Source organism: Nycticebus coucang, chromosome 17, assembly GCF_027406575.1.
Source record: "Nycticebus coucang isolate mNycCou1 chromosome 17, mNycCou1.pri, whole genome shotgun sequence".
Lineage (NCBI taxonomy): Eukaryota > Metazoa > Chordata > Mammalia > Primates > Lorisidae > Nycticebus > Nycticebus coucang.
The window spans coordinates 35607690-35628164 of NC_069796.1; the positions used below are offsets into that span (position 1 = coordinate 35607690).

The following is a 20475-nucleotide window of genomic DNA, read 5'->3' on the forward strand; positions in this document are numbered from 1 at the left end:
AAACAATAGGAGTTAAGTCAGGAGACAGGAATTTCTAAGAGCATGCCCTTTGGGACTACAGTGCTTCTGAGGATGTGGCTCTACCCTTCTAGGTGGACAACAGGGTGGTGCCTGTGGCTCAAAGGAGTAGAGTGCCAGCCCCAAATACCAGAGGTGGTGGGTTCAAACCCAGCCCTACCCATAAAAAAAAAAAAAAAAAAAAAAAAACAAGCTGGACAACAGTACACTGAAAGGGACTGGGCTTCCCGTGAGGACAGAGGCCAGTCAAATCTCCCCTCCAGAGTCTCCACAATTGCTCTGCGAGGATGGCTTTTCATGCCCTCTATTCACTCCCCCTTACTCAAGCATCTGAACATAGGGCAAAAGTGCTTCTTTCTCTATAGAGGACACTGAGAAACTTAAGCCTGTACCTGCAGCCCCAGGAAGACGAGATATGGCAGCAGGGTCACTTACTCCCTGCCATTCTAGCCAAAGACAACAGAATCCATTCAGAGAAATAAGTTAGTTCCAAATTCATGAAAGTGAAGCTCTGACTGATTGAATAGATTACTTTTCTTTGCTAGGAACACCTAGTAATTCTGCCAATTTTCTTTCCAAGTCCCTTTTATGTGCAATGAATGAAGACTTGACCATAAAAGATTGACCTCATTGACTTATTAGGTATTCTTACAAGGTGCACAGACATAACTTTGGTAAACTGAACCCACCTCAGACGTACCATTAGGCAGATTACTTGAGGAACTCCTACAGGCAATCATTTTCTACAATAAATTACCACCTCCCAGTAGAGAACTGCATAAACTCAAGGTCAGAAGCAAGCTCAGTGGTATCCCTGACCCCATCCAACATTTAATTCCCTTTACAGCAAACCAGCCACATGGCTGCTCACTCTTACATGCACACATCCCAGGGATGGTGACTCAGTCTCCCCCGGGGGCAGACTACCCATCCTCACACAGCTTGTCCCATACACATGAACCAAGCCAAACCCAGCCCTTTGCAAATCCCACCCACTGGTTCCAGGGCTACCCTCAGGGGACAAACAGAACCCCCAGTTCCTTCTCTAAGAACCTGCAAATAACCAAGAGTGGCTATTACGTCTGGAGGAGCTCGAAAGTCTATGCCCTGTGCCAGCTTGCCCACAGCTTTCAGGGTTTTACGCTCTATCCCTGCCTCTAAAACTGCACATAAAGCACCCAAAGACATTTCCGGATGAAGAAATCTGTGCCTTGCTATAAGAGCAGGCTGCTAGTGTTCGCTCCTGATCTGAAAGTACAATTTTATCACAAATTGGGAATTTCTCCTCCTGCCTGATCACTGATAGAATGACTCAGGACCAACCTCGCTAAAAGCAAAAATGATAATTATTAGCAGATGCCTGCCAACATTTATATGGCTTATATCCAAAAAGTATGCTTTCCCCAAGGGCATATTTTTCTTTTACAAATAATTTATCTTAGCAGGGTCACTGAGAAGAGATGTGGCTTAAAATTAAGCATTCTGTGAGCTTCTATTGAGATTTTTTTTATGACTGCTTCTTAACACCTGTTTGAAAACATTCCAGAATGAAACTCCTATATCTATGTGCTGTGACAATGGGCCCAAATTCTGCTATCACGATAGTGAAAATCTACCCTTTTCACTATCAAAAAAATGTGGAAACTGCACCTCTCCCTTGCCCTCCAAAGGTAACCATCACACCAATAGCTCTAGTGGTAGTTGAGAATATCATAAGATTTAAGACAAATTTGATAATGTCTTTACATAAGACGTGAATTTATTGAGTGTCTGCATACTTATGAGAAATGGGGGTGTGTGTATACACATTTGTGTGCAAGGGAAGCATTTCTCATCCCTGTAAAGCCCACATTACATGGTCAGGATCCAAGGAACATCATTGTAATGGCCCCTGGGGTTTGGTGGCCTATTGGGAAGAATTCTGATGTTCTTAATCACCCACTGCCCATGCGTTTGAAATGATCTCCGTCTCAGCATGGACGAAGGTGCCCCGGCAGTCAGGCTTCAGAGCTCTGGTTTGGATTCTGAATGCCTTGCCCAGGAGACCGGTTCTGCCTGCCACTCAGCTGAAGGGAGGAGATCCATATGCTTCCATTAATTGGCAGCACAGATCATCTGAACTCCTTGTTCCTGCCAGGAAAAGCCCAGAACTCTCTGTTCCCAATGCTAATCAGTTACCAGAAACAAAACAATCAAAGTATTCCCTGATGGAGATGCAGGCCACCCATTCTTCCTGATGCTGTCAATTTTATCCATGTATCAAGCCAGTCCCTCAGAAGCCTGTGTACTCCATATTACTGGGTTTGTTTATAGAACTGTTCTTTGGCACTAAGCATCATTGGACACTAAGAAATCTTGGATGAAGCAAGCATTAAAACTTATTTAGATACTGGCAAGAATATGGTCCACCCTGACAAATACCCCTCTGACACCTTGTAAGGGGGAGACATCTCTGGTCTCAGTACCAGGACACCTACTCTGGTCTCCCAAACAGCTGCCATGTTTTCACATCACTGGAATATAGTGGTTTGTGCTTCTTTCCTTGCTTTGGTGGTTAGGAAGCTCTGGGCCCACCTCTTCTAGAAGTGCATAGAAGTGCATGTGTTGTGTTTTGAGTATTACCTTTGCTATAGTTTTATTTAATTTACCTATATTTTTTCTTATACCCAAGTATTGCCATCTATTCATTTTACTACCTCAAACTTATATATGCCCATATAAAGCAGAGAAAATAAATAATCAAATCAAATGAAAAGGTCAAGCCATCATGCATTTGGTTCCAGATCTGAGGGCAACTGAGTGACATTTTAAGTAAGTTCCTGCAGGGAAACTGAGCATCCACAGACCTGCAGTGAATGCAGAAGGACAGCTGAAGGGCATTCATCCTGAATTTAAGAAGGGAAAGATGGGCTGGAGCAGAGTTCGGGGCAGGGGCCTGAGGGTGGCACAAACCCTGGGCAAATTCAGGGCTAGAATGTCACAGGGGCTCCAGTGGGCTCAGGGGACAATTTTCACCTACCTGGGGACGGTCTTGCCTTGGCAATGACTGAAACAGACATTGCCCACCTTCTCTATCCCTTTCCACCATTATTTTTAGAGCAAAGAAGAACAGACATGTTGCATGGCATCCTCTGCAACACAGCTGCTGCCCTCTTCACCCAGGAAAAAGGAAAACTCAGCACCTCCATCAGATGGGTTCCACCTTTGCTCTCTGCCATGTGTGCATGCTTCTAAGTCCCAATGGTACCGATTCTACATGGCTTTTGTGAGTGGGAGACTGAGCATGTGTGCACGTTTGAGGGCATGGATGAGTTTCTCTCTGTTCAAGATTAAAAGAATCCACTCAAGGTGATGCGAGAGGCCACATGGACCAGGGGTAACAGCCCAGCCCTCTGCCTGGGGCTCTCATGCTTATCACAGTGGCTTTAGGCCTCTTCATGGTCTATATTGGGTATTACCTGCCTATATAACAGAATACTACTGACTCGGTAATTTATAACAAATAGAAGTGTACCAGTGCTGGCATTAGGGAAATCCAGTATTGAGGGGTCCCTTTGGTGGGCTTCTTGCTACATCATAACACAGCAGAAGACATCACATGGTGAGGAAAAGCAAGAGACCAAACTCACGGCCTCAAGCCCTTTTATAGTGGGTGCTGACACTTGAATGCCCTAGTTGTCAACACCCTTGCATGGGGGATTGAGATTCCAACACATGCTTTTGAGGTGACACATTGGAACCACAGCAGGACTCTGTGGCCTCTCCCTCTCCCACACTGCCCCTTCCCCGAGGGCTACCCAGCTGCTCCAGGTCAGCGGGGTCCCAAGGATGCTTCAGCCTTCTAAGCACACATACCACAGGCAAAGGACGAGCCCTCACATGGGGCCTGCAGCTGCCCTCTAGGGGACAAGGCACCAACACATTTACCCTTTCATTACCTTTTGTTTTGTTTTGGGGGGTTTTAATTATTTATTTATTTTTATTAAGTCATTTGTACATAGATCATGAATCCCACATTTATGCCATTGTGGGATTCAATGTGTTTGATTACTTATACAAATTGGAGTGCTTACATCCTACTAATTAATATAGCCTTCATCTCATTTACCCCATTACAGTGTTAAGACATTTGTGTTCTACACCTAATAGATCCAACTTGTACTTGTCATATGCTCCATAGGGGTGGTCCCCCTATTAACCCTCCCTCTAGCGACCCACCTCCCTCTCTTCCCCTCCCCATAATTGATTTCCAACACTAAAGAATTAGGAGATTTCATATATACAAAAACATTTTCATTCCCAGCCACTCTCATGAAATCACAATTCTTGTGATGCCTGGGCCCCCACTCATCATGACTGGCTCAGCTAGCAGGGGTCCTAGTTGCCCTCCAGAGGTGAAATGGGGGTCAGTATCTCCCTCACTGCCACACTGCTGCACCGGGCCCACCTTGCTGTCTGCTATCCTGCTGCAGGGGTACGGCAAGATGCCCACCAGACACATCTTCAGAGATAGTGGTAAAGGGTGAAACCACAGCCTCCTACGGTAACGACTAAGTTTTCTTCATATCTCTTTAACAAACACATTTTTATGTGGTGCCTGTGGCTCAGTCGGTAGGGTGCCGGTGCCATATACCGAGGGTGGCAGGTTCAAACCCGGCCCCGGCTAAACTGCAAACCAAAAAATAGCTGGGCGTTGTGGCGGGCGCCTGTAGTCCCAGCTACTCAGGAGGCTGAGGCAAGAGAATTGCTTAAGCCCAGGAGTTGGAGGTTGCTGTGAGCTGTGTGATGCCATGGCACTCTACCAAGGGTGATAAAGTGAGACTCTGTCTCTACAAAAAAAAAAAAAAAAAAAAAAAAAACACATTTTTAAAAGCAACATCCTATCTGCAATGAATTGAATATTTACATTACCCTAAACCACACATGTTGAAATCCCTCCAATGTATTAAAAGGTGGGGCCTTTGGGAGGCAATTAGGTCTGAAGGCAGACCCTTCTGAATGGCATCAGCACCCTTATCAAAGGCACCCCAGAGAACTATCCAGGCTCTTTTTCCTCCACGTGAAGATATAAGGAAAACACAGCCATTTCCAAACTAGAAAAGGACCCAGACCAGCACCCAATCTTGTCAACCATGCTGATACTCTGATCTCAAATTTCTGGCCTCCAGAACTCTGAGCGATTCCTATAGTTTATAAGTCACCCAGTCTGTGATATTTTGATATCCTTTGTTATAACAAAATATGATATTTTGTTAGAATAGTCTAAGTGGATTAGAACATCATTGGACTTCATTCCTGCTATGATCAACTATCAAAAGCATCTTTCCTGAGCAGCTTCGCCCTACCCACTGCCCCTCCAAATGCCTACCCACCTTCTGAAAGGCTCCCAGCTCACTTCTTCCAGGATCCTTTTCCAACCTTCATGCAGAAGGGTTGACTATCCGCTGACCTGAGTCCCTACTTTGCAAGTTTCCGTCTGGACACCTAAAAACCTGGGCTATTTTCCCTCATGTGTGCCTCCCCGCTCCTCAGACCATGAGCCCCTGAGGAAGACACTGTCCAGTTCCCTTCACAGTCCTACCTGAGGCCAGCGTAGCACCTGCTGGGGACCTGTGAGTACTTGATTCACACTAATTGAGCAATGAGCCCACACTCAAATGGGAAAGGCAGATACATCTAAACAATACTGAGATCCTTCCAAATATGAGATCCCCAAATTCATTGTTCCTCCACCATCTTCCAAAGCTTTCTTGCCTTTGTCATGTTCATTATAAGGTTGGATCAGGAGTTTTATAGTCCCTTTGTGTCAGAGGTATAACAAATAAGGAAACTGGGGCTCAGAGAAGTTGAATACTTGCCTAGGTACATACAGCTATTAAAGGGAAGAGCTGGGAATTTAGTACAGTCTTTGATACAGCAAAGCCCAGGGTCTTTCCAATATGCCACATGGCCTTTCATCACACACGCGTATCGGGGAAGAATGAACATTTAACAGGTCTCCAGCAATGAACTGCTCTGTGATACACCTGAAGACCTTAACGAAATGAAGCCCTCTGTCTCAGGCAGAGAGGGAGGGGAATGTGAGTTCCCAGCAGTTTTTCTCTAAGCAGCCATCTCCCCATTGTGAAAATGCTCTAATCCACTCTACATTCTCAAATGAAAAAAATTTAAACAGCATTATTGACCGATTTTAGAATTCAGCTGACATTTTTTCCCTTTTGAGAATTTTCCCAAACCAAGGCTGGTTTGTTAGGACTCAACAAATACAACATAATTAATTCAGGGACTGTTGTTCTAGCAGGTGGATTAGCAGGAAGATTTTTTTTTTCCTTTTTATAAAACTAACACCACATTTTATGAGTTTTGGGAAAGGCAATAAACATGTCTTTAAAATGGATTTGTTCATGCTGAAAGAACCTCTTAAACACGGTAATAGAAAGCCAAGGTGCCCCGTAATTGCCAGCTGAATTTACCACCCTTCATCATTCTCCACTCCTCCCTCCAAAGGGTGGGGCACAACCCAGAACAACTTCTGCTCCTTGGTTCTATGGGTACAAGGACCTGGAAGCTTTTGAGAAGTCAGACTGAAGCCAGAACACACAATCACAGAGCCACCCTGTCACTCAGTGAGAATACGGACCTTCACAGTTACACCTGAGTGGAAAGAAATGGGCTCTTGCTGAGAACACAACCCACATTCGCCCCTTGGCCCTTTGAAATGTCATCTCACTTACCCTTCACGGATGCCCTACAAGACAGTTCTCGTTACCCTCACTCCACAGAACAGAAAACAAAGTCCAGATAAGTCAAATCATTCCGATGTGTGCAGCCAATCAACAGGAGAGCTCAGATTTGAACTTGAGCTCTTATAAGTCCAGCTCTTTCTTACACATCTGACAATGCCCCCCATGTCCTCAGCCTCCCTATGTACCCCTCATGGTTAAAAGATCCATTTAATTTCATTAGTTTAAGTTAACTGACACTATATGCATACCTCATTGGCTAAACTGTAATCTTTGAAATAAAAGCATCATACTTCATATTTTTCATTTTTCTTTAATTTATGAGAAAACATATACAGAAAACTATATATATTTCCTGGCCAGGCATGATGGTTCATGCCTATAATCCCAACACTCTGGGAGGCCAAGATGGGTGGATTGCCTTATCCTGTCTCTACTAAAAACAGAAAAATAGTAAAGACCCTATCTTTACTAAAAACAATAAAAAAATTAGCCGGGTGTCATGGCAGGTGCCTGTAGTCCCAGCTACTCGGGAGGCTGAGGCAAGGGGATTGCTTGAGCCCAGGAGTTTGAGGTTGCTGTGAGCTGTGACACCACAGCACTATACCCAGGGTGACAAAGTGAGACTCTGTCTCAAGAAAAAAAAAGGAAAAAGGAAAAAAAAAAAGAAAGAAAAGAAAACTATACTTCCTAAACTTAATTTCATAGATAGGCAGGATCTCAGAAACCATCTGAAGTCCTGAAAGGCATATGATGGGCCCAAAGCCGCATAATACACAGCTGCAGAGCTGCGTCCTGCTCAGCCCCCGGCACACACGCTTCCCGGCCGAGTGGCGTGTATGTGTTGGAAACGCTGAGCGGCAGCAGCCCCGACAACAAAACAAATGGAAGCAACAAAAGCATCCGTCAATGGGGGATAACCAGCTCAGTGGTGACATGGTAACACAATAGAATGCCACAACATAAAGGAATTAGCTAGATGTACAATAGCAAAACAGAAAACCTCAAAACCAGTGTTGAGCATAATGAACAGGGCAGAGAAGGAAGCATGAATTTCTACTGACTGCAGCACTCTGGACACGCATGTAGGGCATACAATATAGGAACGTGGAGTGCAGAGCAAATCATGGTAGAGTCGCCATCAGAGAAAAGAAAATGGGAAAGGGGACCAGACCGACAAGGGGCACCCATGGGATTTCAATCTTATATTTGATGTTTTTTCCTTCCAAATAAGCAAACAGGCAAAGGCAGCCAAAGATAAAAGAGAAAACATTTAACTTGACCTGAAGTCAAAGCAGATGGACTGAGTTAAAGCGGGGGCACAGTGATGCTTGAATTAATAGTTTTCTCTTTCTTCCCTGGCAGAATTGACTTGGAACATGATAAATCAATACTCAAAAAGCTTAAAAAATACTAACTCCTTCACTGTAATAATTAAGAAACAGAAGAAATGCTATCAGTGGGGACAGAGGCTAACTTGACCTGAGTGAGGAGGGCCTGGGGTAGGGAGTAGGCTAATGTGAGTAAGATGAATGGTTACAGTAGGGAAAAGCCTATTCCCAACTATCTGGAAACAGCTCAAGTAAGAGGGAGAAACCAACCAGACCAAACACGAGACCACTGGGAGAAATTAAGATGCTTCCCACAAACCAGGCCAGCTGCCTCTGAAAATCAGCAGCTCCAGGGATCAGATAAGGTGAACGGATCCTTTAAAAACTGAACATTTTTCAAGGCCCTATAAATGCAAATCAGAGGCTCTTTTGGGGGGTGAGGTTAAACTCCACATCAAGATGAAAGCTACTGGGATTTAAGATTTCTATTAAGCCCATCATGTAAAATTTCAAATTAATCCAAGGGGGGGGGAATTCACTTCTATAGAACAATTTTTGAAATAAGCAGTCTTGACTCCCTGGGCACCCTTTAAAACTTCGATAAAACACAAATGCTACAATAATCCACTGGGCTCTGGTTCCAGAAACACTGCTGGAACACGGGAAGAACTCCCTCCATTTGAGTTTTAGAATTTTTGCCTCAAAACGGTTCAGGGCTTTGGTCAGGATTTGAGCTTGTCAGGATCTTGGTGTAATAGATTGCAAGTCAAAGGTCAAGGTTTCTCTTCTCTTCCTCTATTCAAGTGAACAGCATGAGGGAAAGGGGCCCCTGACTTTCTGAGCTTTATTTTTATCTGGAGATCAATTTTGACACGTTCCTATTCTGCTCTGAAGATCACCAGCATCATCTGAGGGTTAGCTACAGCCAGGCTGCTATGGAAGAATGATTAGTCTCCACTCTGGAAGAAAAAGCATTATCCTTAACACCAATGGTTATACACTTCATCTTAAAAATTCATTTATTCCACTTTAAAGGAATCTACTTGTCTCAAAAAAAAAAAATTCTCTGCTAAATCTCTTCAGCTATTTCTCATAAAATGGCTTGTTTCATCAAGTGAAACTTCATACCCAAATAAATCGATGGGTTCTTTCCTGAGTAGACCACGGCTATAGGACCTACATTAATGCACATGCCATCACTTTCAGGCATCTTCATGTAATCGGAATTTTATCCTAAAGTAATATGGTGATTATACACAAATTACCTTCTCAGGCCTCCAACTCAACAAAAAACCTTTTTCTTCAGCAGAAGTATTATAAATAAGCTTAAATTATCTTTTTCAAAAAGAACTCTAATCAGGAAGCTTTAAAACAACTTGTCAGAATTCACTATCCTTATTGTTTATCCTCTGTTCTGTGAATCTCCAAAGCAATACAGAATTCTGGTTCAATAAACTGTGTATTTCTCCCCCTATTTGGCCCTTTGGAAACCCTTCCTGGTCAAGCCACCTCGAGCACAGCATTTATTACTGCATTGGAGGTAACTGTTACCAACAAGGTTGGTTATATAGCATCAGGGAATCTGGTCCAAATACCAAAGGCACAGACCATGTAAGGCCAAGTTGTTGTTAAAAAATGTCACCCCAACTAAAATTGAGCTCTGGCACTTGTATAAACACTGGACATCTTATGGATTCCCAATCATGCCCACCCCCACCTCCTCACTCTTAGCCATCCTTCCTCCCTCCCATCAGCCCAATACTTATACGTGCTCCATACATGGGTAAGACCTTGGATGGATGTCTCTTGGGACTGATAACTGTGAATGTACCATAAGAGAGGTCTTCCGAAGTGATGGCCTCATTACCCAGTCCAGTGGGTTCACACATTGAGCACTTGTTAACTGTTTACAGAATGAATGAAAGAATGGAGACATTAAGAACCTGTATCTTTTCAGCCTCAATTATGGGGACCCACCTTGAGTAAGACCAGTGTTGATTTAGGCCTGAGAGTGTCAGAGCATCATAACTGAAAAAGCAATAAAACCTGAGTGGGAAGGGAGGGAAACCACAGGAGAGGCAGCTAAATAGGAAAGGGAGGGAATGAAAAGGATGAATTACTTGCTAGAACAACACATATCAAGCAAACTACGTGCCAGGCATATTAACCCATTTAATCTTCTTGATGCTACTATTGAAAGTACTAATTATTACCATTCCTGGATTTGAAGCCTTAGAATCAGAGAAATCAAAGAAGTTAAGCTACTTGCCCAAAATCACAGCTAATAATAGGCAAGACAAGATCTAAACTTGGAATCTGACTGCAAACCCCAAGACTCTACCCTGCTCTTACCAAAGTGTATCCCACCGAATTAACTACTCCGCTCATGAAAAAGTAAAAATAAAAATGTGTGGTTAAAGGCAAATTAGGAAAATAGTAGGTTAAAGAGCTTCTTTACTGACAGACTTCTCAGAACTTTGAAATTGCTAATGAGCCCTGTTATCTCCAAGAGATGACTGGAGTATACGTGCGTCCCACAAGGATTTAACCAAGGACTATTCTCTTGGGGAAGCACCTTGCTGGACCAGCCCCCACACTGAGAAGCACTAACCTCATATGCACTCCCAGGTTTTTAAGGGCCAGGCGAGGGAAGGTGCTGACAGGGCAAAGCAGCAGAGACGATCAAAAATTCTGGAATCAAGCCAGAGCTTTCCAGCCTCAGCCTGACTCCTGCAGAGGTCCATCTAAGGGTCGCCGTTTCTCCTGCCTGTGCGAGACAGGAAACCGTCTCCATTTGCCTGTGATGCTCTCTAACTGTGCAGCCGGCCCAGCTCTCTCTGCAGGGTGTCTTTCTTTGGTGGACTTCACACAGGAAATTTCTCATTTGAGCTAATAATCGTTGCCCTCAATTCTGAATACCACCTGTCTCTTCTACATGTATGAGGAGACTTGGCATTAAATCATTACAAGAAAAAAGGACATATTACTTTACCCTACTCTCAGAAAGAATTCTTAGAAAAATGTGAAGTTGATGGCTATTATATTCCACTGATGGAAGCATTAATGGTTCACTTAAAGTTAACAAGTTACATTCTGAGGCTCTTCATCGGAGAGTGCCAGATAAGACACTTTTCTTCTAACTGCCAGTAGAGTCGATTACATGATAAGCGCTCGCTCCATGAAGCCCTGTTGTTCAAAGTTCAGTAAATATCCTTAAGCAGAGAGAGCAATTATAGCCACATAACTATTTCTTGAATACTTGGGGTCTCCTAACCACAGCGTGTCTGTCCCAAAGGATGCCATACACACATAGGGAAAATGGGAAATTGTGGCTAAATGTACCTTCTTTATTTAGAAAACATTCATTACAAAATGTGAATATTTACAAAATATTTCTCTGCATGTTGTAAATGTGAATATTTACAAAATATTTCTCTGCATTTTACATATAAAATATAATAGGATATTATTTGTTAGTTTTTCCTATGTATGGCAACCTTTGGGATGCCCTATATTAGCCACATCTACATGTAAGCCAATCAGAAGCTCCACCGCATTTCAGAGATCAACCTGGAAACAGGAACTGATAAATCTGCAGCAGCCAGACCCAAGGCTGCAAGGCAATGAATGATGTCATGGAGAAGTTGCCCAAGAGTCCTACAGGAGTGACATCAGTTAGCAAGTATGTCTCGGGTTCCTAATCACAGCTTTTGAGTCATCAAACTAAATCCTCCGAAAGATCAGTGCTCTCATCATGTCACTGACCTGCTCAAGAGACTTCCTATGGCTCCCCACTGCCAAGGAAACAAAGTTCGCACTTGGTAGATTAGTACACGATGTATCTCCCAGCCTGCTTCCAATCCTCCTTTCTGCCTTCACCATCTCAGAATTGCCCGTGTTGGCCCTTCCTTCCCTCCCTCTCTTTTTACATTCCAAACCCATTCCATGCTTTCTGCCATCAAGAAGCCCCTTCCACCCCTTTTCCGCCCATATTTGTCATTTGAAACTCAGAAAATGCTTTTCAACAAGTTCAGTTTCTACACACTGGAAGTTCCCCCCCAACCACAAAACCACCTTAGCTCTCTGTTTGGTTCTTTTTCAGGTTAGGAGGGGAAATGACTTCTCCCTTTGGCTGACAACTTCCACTGGAGTTCAGTAATTCTCCTATTTTCTGGAAGATGAAATGCTCTACATTGTCCATGCCTGTGGTTTATATTTCACCAAGTGGTGTCAGCGCTGATATAGTAACCTCCCATTTTTATTGAGCGGCACACAATGTAATTGATGACATCTGCTGGGGCTGAGATGTTAAGTGAAGCCTATTCTCAGTTCTGCCTGGTCTCCCTGTGGCTCTGTATATAAATAGCTAACAGAAGCGACACCCGAGGTACAAAGTGGGGCCACTCGGCTAAGGTCCTCAATTATATTCCATAAAGTCATAAGGTTTTCTGGGAGGATTTATCTGAACCAACCCAGTTTTCAAGCCTGCAGAGCTAAAAAAGAGGAAGCAGGGTGGGCCTCCGCTAGATACATTCGCCATCACTCCTAGGACAGAAAAATCCTCATTTCGACTTTTAACCTAAGCAGGTTCAAATATCATGTTCTTTTTGGTGCTCCACTTTCTGTGTTATCCCCCAAATCAAGGTCAGTTATCATTTAATCCCCACATGGAAAATGATGCCCGCCTTCACATGTTCCCTTCTCTGATGACCATAGTGAAAGTAAAAACGTCAACTTTCGGTAAAGTAGACTTGTTCACAAACCTTAGGGAAGAGTAAACATGATAGTTACTGAGACAACATGTGATCTTGATAGCATAAGAATCTATTTCTAGTTCTTGACCAAAAAGAATCAGTTCACTGCAACTGTCAGTTGAGTTACCACTGCAAGCAAAAGCCTGGTAGGGTTGTTTGCAAGAAGGCTTATTTATCAGACACAGGGAATTTGTTGTTCTGTATCTGAGTGTTTTTTTATAAATAAAGGTTTGTCCTTTTAAAAGAAAGTTTAAAATTTTTGATAGAAAATTTCTAAACTAAATTATGAATGCCCTCATATGCTTTCAGGTGACTCCTTATAATGATTCAGTCATTGTTAAGAACTGCAAAGGAGGAAGGCTCAGGGAGGCTCCTGAGATGTGTATGGTCCTGACAGAACCTCCAAAGGACCCACCAGCCCTCTACACACACACACACACACACACACACACAGCCTGCCTCCTAGAGAATCGCATGCTTCCCTGGCACACCTGCATCATAGGCAGTAACAGATCCCACTGCAAATTTTGCCTGGTTTACCTCCCTACAGCCCACACTGAGCTGCACCCGGGTGGGAGGTGCAGCTTCTCTGCTCTATCTTTTTTGCTTGGTGCTCGTACATACAGTGGAAGCTCAATAAATGTTTGAGAATAAATAAATGCATGCACGAATGAACAAAATGTTGCACTACTTTAGGCATGAGCTAAATGCTTACATGGAAATTTTAATACCAATTTTGCTTATCAGAAAACCAGAGTCCCATTAAAGTAACAAAGCAAAGGGCAAAAAGGGGCACTTTCCACCCCATTACATGTCAATGCCTCTTTCGATTTCTTCATATCAAGCTGACCATATGCTCACATCCGATACTCAAGCTACAAAACTGAAGGTGATTCTCAGAATCATGAACATTTTAAGACGTAGTAGTTAATACTGTTCCGCTGAGTTCCAGCATTAATTACGTAGACACACTTGAAGTACAATCCACCATCATTTTCAGCATCAGGGTCTATGCCAACAGCAGCGGGTGCTTGGAACAAAGGAGAAAGGGATGTAACTCACAGCAGGTCCTTATTGTGTCTTAAATAATTCACAGGAGGAGACGGCTAGTGATTTACAACAGCCATCATGGAACAGGTGCTATGCTTGCTAGGGTGGGTGGAAAAAGCCCTCCATGGACCAGACTTGGGTCAGTGGTCAGTGAGCTGACTCTGAAACAAGATTCTACTTAGAAGCCATGAAGAAGTTATTTAACAAATGAAATATCAGTGTCCTTGAAAGTCCCCCAGGATTAACCTCTTTCTAGAAAGAAAGTTCCACTTTTATGGCTCTTGTGCATTGGGGAGCATCCCCAGATGCAATCTGTTTCTGAAAGAAAGTGTGGGATTCAGCCCGCAATTTGCCAGGTTAATCTGAGAACTATTTTACTATTTTTCTTAACAAAACCCATGAGCTATTATACCAGTGAATTCAGTTTTTAAAAATTGTTTAAAACTGTCCCGGACATAACCTTCAGACAGATAACCAATTTGATAAAATAATTTCTATCACCCCAGTCAATTCAGTCCCCAAAGTCAATAAAATCAGACAGCGAGCTGGCCTTAGTGGGAACATTAACTCAGCATGCAAGAAAGGAAAAATGAGACAGCACTTCCCAAGGACCATACAGCGAGAAATATCACATTCATTACCTTGGTCAAAGGGCTTGTTGGGATTCCAGCTTCTGAAATAATCATCCTATATAAGGAAAAAAAACAGAAAACAAAAGGTCAGATTTCACGAAGCTTCTCACATAACTGCATAAAAACCCGCCTTCCTTCCCACCTCCCAGAACACAAAGGAAAACATTAACAGCTTAGAAATGTTTCCCAAAACAGGCATTAACATGCAATCAAAAATATCAATTTGCTTTTCAAATTCTTGTCTCTCAAACAGTATGTATTAAACACCAGGAATAATAAAAAAAAAACATTTCAGTCCACTATGGAAGCTGCATTGCTCTTCTTGGTTTGACATACAAACCCAGACACCATCTCAGTGCGAGGTACATTTGCTATCAATTACACTGTAGGCGATGCCTTGCTGCTCTCACTTATGACTAAGTCTCCGTGTTTGCAACAGCTGATAATTCAACTGTCAACATTTCTTTTACATGGAGACGTGTATCTTGTGGGGCACAGTTCCAGTTCTTCAACACAGAGGGTCACTCAAATGTTAAAATTAACCACAGGCATATCCCCTAGCTTAATACCATTTTCCTCCAGGTGCAGAAAGATGAAAAAAACAAAGTCTGGCCACTTTGGTCTCCTCATAACCATGTCTTTCTTGCCTACAGGTTGCCTCACTTTATGCTCTGAGGCTAGACACTTCATTATTTTGATCTTGCAAGAGTCTCGGCCACTCACTTCTTCACAGCTATATTAACCTCTTCCCCACTCCTAATAAGCCTTTCTTTCCAAACCACTACTTTCTGCTCTGCATTCTTCCCCAGCACTCTTGGATCCCACTGTTCTCTGGAGCATGCGCTCTGCCAGCAAAACTGAACAGTCTGCAAGTTGAAGAGGTGTCACCCATGCCCATCATCCCCACACTATCTTTAGGGCATTTGCCCCTCTTTAGTTAATATCCAATTTATTCTCTGTACATGTTTTTGGAGGGTACTCTGCATGCTGCAGACAGTTTTGGAAAGCTGTCCAAAATGAGGCCTCCATTTCTCTTCTGGAAAAGTTAATTTACACCGACGTGCACAATTAGTTTAAATTATTGTCCACGCTGTCTCTTGCTGCAGTTTCTCTCTGACATAACCTCCTGTGAGTTTTATCAGCCTCTGTGATAAGCCAGGTGTGAGTTCAATCACCTGGCTTTATTAGATCCTTGTTGAGTTTACCTAAGCCCTTAAATAGACTTTAGAAAACTAGATTTAAAGTAAAATCAGAACATATTGTTTCTTGGCTGGTGATTCCATTTTCTGAAGCATGAATAAACATGAACTTCTTCCTTTGGATCCTGAGAATTCAGCATTCAAGTTGTTAACTCCAAGGAACTGGCCCACTTTGTCCTGGCTTTAATTTTATGGGATAATTGGCCTTCTCACCCATCCGGTTAAGATTCCTTTGAGATCTACACCATGAAATATCACTGAAAAAGTTTAAAACAATCTCTCTGCAACCTCTCTCTCCATTCACTATTTTAAATACGATTCTAATCTTTTGGAATTGTGTTGTCTGAAACTCAGCCGACACTATGATGTGATTTTTAAGTTCAGGGCTAGGAGGAAGGAAGTTTAGCACTCAATTTCTTGGTTTGATGTCCAAAAATTCTCAGACTCAGAAAAACATGTCACCAACACATTCTGGTATTCTCAAAAGCAGGAAATAAGATAACCCAAGGTGAACTCATTCTTACTACCGCAGAAAAAAGTAACAAACCATCTTTCCTACTGGGTTCATCAATGCCCTCTCCACATACAGAGGACAGAACCATGTCTAAAGGCAATGTGGAATCTTGTGAAATATCTTACACTTGAACATGCTGTTCTAATACATGGAAGCCTTTGGAAGCTTAGGATACATGCACAAAAGGAAAGGAGTCAAAGACAAGTTCCTGTACTTTAATTTCACACGTCACATTCTCTTTGATGTCAAAGGTTTGAGCAAGTCTCAAGAACTGAATATTCCCTAATGATTTCCACATACTTTTATAACTTGGATGGAATCTGAAGCATTCTTCTAGACCTTGTCACTTTTTCAGGTTAACTATAATTGCCATTTTTTACATATTTCTTGGGGAAAATTACAGTTTTAAATATAAGGCCTCCAAAAGTAGATATCTGCATTAGAATATTTAAAACCCATTGCAAATGTAATAATATTGCCTAATTGCTGACAAAATGTGAAAGTACACCTTGAATGAAAACTCATTATGCAAAATGAGTCCTTCAAAGAACCCTTGTCCAGAAAGGCCAGGCAGGGAAGGAAAATTATTCTCTGGATCAGATTGCTTTTGCCCTATTTTAGCAAAGTGGATTGCCTAAGCAAAAACCAATGAGCCAGAGCTGATCAAACCCTGGGCATCACTCTGCCTCATATCATGGCACTCTCATGAGCACATGTGACGTACTCTAGGCACCAGAGCCCACTTGGAGGTGGTCACTGAGCAGGAGGAAGAGGGTTGCTTAGCAGCCCTTGCTGGGTCAAGGTTAGAGTATAAGAAACTGGTGCACAGGTGATGACTCTTCCACACTGTGCTCGCTAGGTCCCAGGACAGTCCTCCCCACATGGGAATCCTAGCAAGCTGGGGATGCATCAATTAAGTCACTCTGTGTCTGGAGGAATTTCTGGTGAGGCAGTGTCCAAACCCGTGTGGAAGAAAGCCAAAGATAAAAGAATGCCTCTTTCATAGCTTCATCTTCTGAAAATTTTTCCTCCCTGAATCCCACTTAAAAATTGGGATGCTCAAAGGACATAAGGACATCTATCTGTGGTCCTGAAACAATACCAATACCAGGGCCTTGTTTTCCTCCTAAATAAACACATACAGTGTATATTTCACATCGTCTTAAAACAGACCCATGAATCGCTGTGCTGCCAACAGTTCTATCACTTCCTACTCTGCCTACCCCTGAAACAACCCAGAGTCGAGTCCAGATACTGACAAGGTCTACAAAGAATAGGACCTCTGACCTTTCTTCTGGCCCAATCAAGCTGTTGTCTGTAAAGATTCAAACTGTGGCAAAAGACACTGCATAGAGCAAACTTGTTAGGCAAGGCATATTTGCCTGAGTTGGCCTCTTGAGGGGTAATTTTATCATTTAATGATGAAGCTTTTAAAAAAAGATTTGCAAGAACCTCAACAACAGTTAATTTTTTAAATATAAACCTAAGTAGAAAGCTGCATATCTAAATATAGTCATTTATTAAGTTCAGTAGCTCCCATTAAGGCATTTACGGGTTGAGGAATCAAGGATGGCAGTGTTACTACACATGTATGTTTTACGGGCTACGCTGCAGAGTAAAATTATGTCAGGCTTTTACTGGACAGGGCAGAGAAGGGTCTTCTCTAAATTCTAACCAGCCCACATGAGGAAAGGTGGATTCCATTCCACCGCAGCATTTCATAAATAAATATTATCCAGCTCTTTTTTAGAGACTGTTAAAATATGGAAGAACATAGGTCGAATTTGAACATACTGACTTATGTCTGATACCATCAAGTATCTCAGGGAAGCAGGAAATATGAAAAGTTACCATGAATATTATAGCAAGAAAGTGACAAATTATTACAGGATGAGTAAGAAAGGGGTGGTGCTGTTCACAGAGGAGGAATCAGAAACTGGCAGCAGCTCATGGTTCCAGTTATCTTTTTTTAATCAACTCTGGAGCTAATCGACATAGACAGAACCACATTTTGCCATTTATTCCATTAATTAAATATCCCAATAACATATGTAGTACTGGATCCTGTGAAATTATTGGCGCCCTATGGCTGGTACAAAGGAATTTAACTCTGAGTTTTTAACCATTTTAGAGACAGTCTGTTCTAGAATAAGCATTCGTAGAAAAGGAAATATGATTTTTATATATACACATATATCACATGTTAAATATGATAAATATTGGTAAATATGTTTATTAACATATATTAGTAACATGTATTAGATAAATAGATAAATGCCAAGAACATTACATCCCATAATGCATCTTCCAGTGACATTTTTAAATTTTCCTAACATGAAATGAAGCCAAAATAGTCGTGCTGTAATTTGAGTGATTAAATCTCTTCATCATGGATGATCACAACAGCTGGAAAGTCTATGGTTCCAGCCTATTTTGAATAAGAATCTGAATTTTCTTTCACCATGCAACGGCCCCAAAATAGCTGATGTAATTTAGCTCGAATATTCCACAGGGATTTCCCTTTTAAGAGGTGCCTCTTTCAGCCCCATGGAATGTCAAAGTCAACCCTGAGGAAAAGATGGGTGGCAGGATCAAATGGAAACCACTGGGAAGCCCACCTGTTTTCATGTCTGATTACACAGATGATGATGTAATTTACTATAGGCCATAGCTTCAAAGGCTACAGGATCAAAGACGTTTAGTTCACATGAAATAGATCATTTCTCCCTCATACATATTTTAGCTAAGCTGTTTGAACCCTGCAGTTTTATCTGAAGATTACCAGAGATAATACAAATTACCAGCCTAGAAAATAAATGGAAGCCTCATTTGTCTTGACCAGGGGTGAGCAATGGAGACTTGGACAGAAGGAACCAAGGTGAGAGGAGGGGAAGCAGTGACTGTGGGGGTGGCTGTGACCCACTGCATAGAAACAGAAAAAGAAGAAGCACTTCTTTACAAGGTCAAGTGCACTAAAGCCATGTTTGTAGATCCAGAGGGAGGCAGACCCTACTTGAGCGAACCCAAAACCTTTAGAAAGCAATCAATAAAAGGACCATGGGCAAATAGCTCTCAGGGGAATTCAGTATAAACTAGCTCAGCTCATTTTCACACTGCTTGACTAGAGAGATTAAGAAAAAGGGTGGTTGGTGACTGGAAAGGGTGTCCCTAAAATGATAATAGATGTCACCAGAAAAATGAGATTTCCAGACAATATTAGATAAGTGCATTAGCTATATAATGTGACACTTGCCTGCAATTTTAATTTATATGCAATGAAAATCCCTGCTAATAAAGCTATCGTAAGGTACAAAACATTCCATTTATTGAGGAAGGAGCAGGCTTTGCATACAACTACCTCATCTCAGAGCTATTTCCATTCACATCTCTGAGCAAACAATGTGCTGTCTGTCTCCTGTCAACCAGACCTATCCCTCCACATCCCTGCTGAGAAGCCCCAAAGAGAATTCTTCTGAATGAACAGGCCCATCTTGGGCAGTGACTTGAAAGCTCTCAGCCTTCCACCCACAGACAGCACTTATAAGAACTCTGTATCCCATGGACTGAGAGCTGTGTGCATTGACACATTTACACATCACCCACACAAACCTGGACCCAGGCTATTTCAGAGTGGGGATTGGTCTTACTCACCTGAATATTCCCCTAAGGTATCATTCAACAGCATACAATAAATCATTGTTAAATTACATCAAATATTAAGTAAGCCATTCCAGCTTTATAACATCTCTGTCTCCCTGTGAAATTCCCATAACTGTTACTGGTGTGTGTTAAGCACAGGTGGGTGTATGTTTCTATACACACTCTAAATCATTTTCACCCTGAATAGAGCGAATCTTTGATAAATTGGGCTGACATTTGGTTTAATGTTCTTCAGGTCTTAGACAAAATGATTCAGAAAATAACAATGTCAGTTGCTCTGCTCTTTCAATAAATAACCCACCGGTAAAACATAGATAATAACTGACAATCATACTTGTACTGTAACTAATGAGAAAAGATAAAGCAGCAAATGGACTGTTTATATGCATTTGATAAATGACATCCCTTGGATATACCAATGAAAAATAAATGTGTGCTGTACTGGTTCACTGAACTAAAACAAATATTTACCACTGAGATTTAAGATTTAGAGTGAAATTTACATCTTATTTGGCAACTATTTTGATACTATGTCTACACACAGTTGAAAAATCAAAAACCTACCTCAACTTCC

The 20475-nt window shown here is 42.1% G+C and overlaps 1 protein-coding gene across 1 annotated transcript in view; it reads right to left on the minus strand.

Moving 5' to 3' along the window:
• SPOCK1 (SPARC (osteonectin), cwcv and kazal like domains proteoglycan 1) overlaps window positions 1-20475 on the minus strand; it is a 573572-nt gene that overhangs the window by 312900 nt on the left and 240197 nt on the right. The window contains exon 3 of the mRNA XM_053567058.1: window positions 14538-14583. Coding sequence (XP_053423033.1) covers window positions 14538-14583 — 46 coding nt within the window. The remainder of the gene's footprint in view (window positions 1-14537; window positions 14584-20475) is intronic.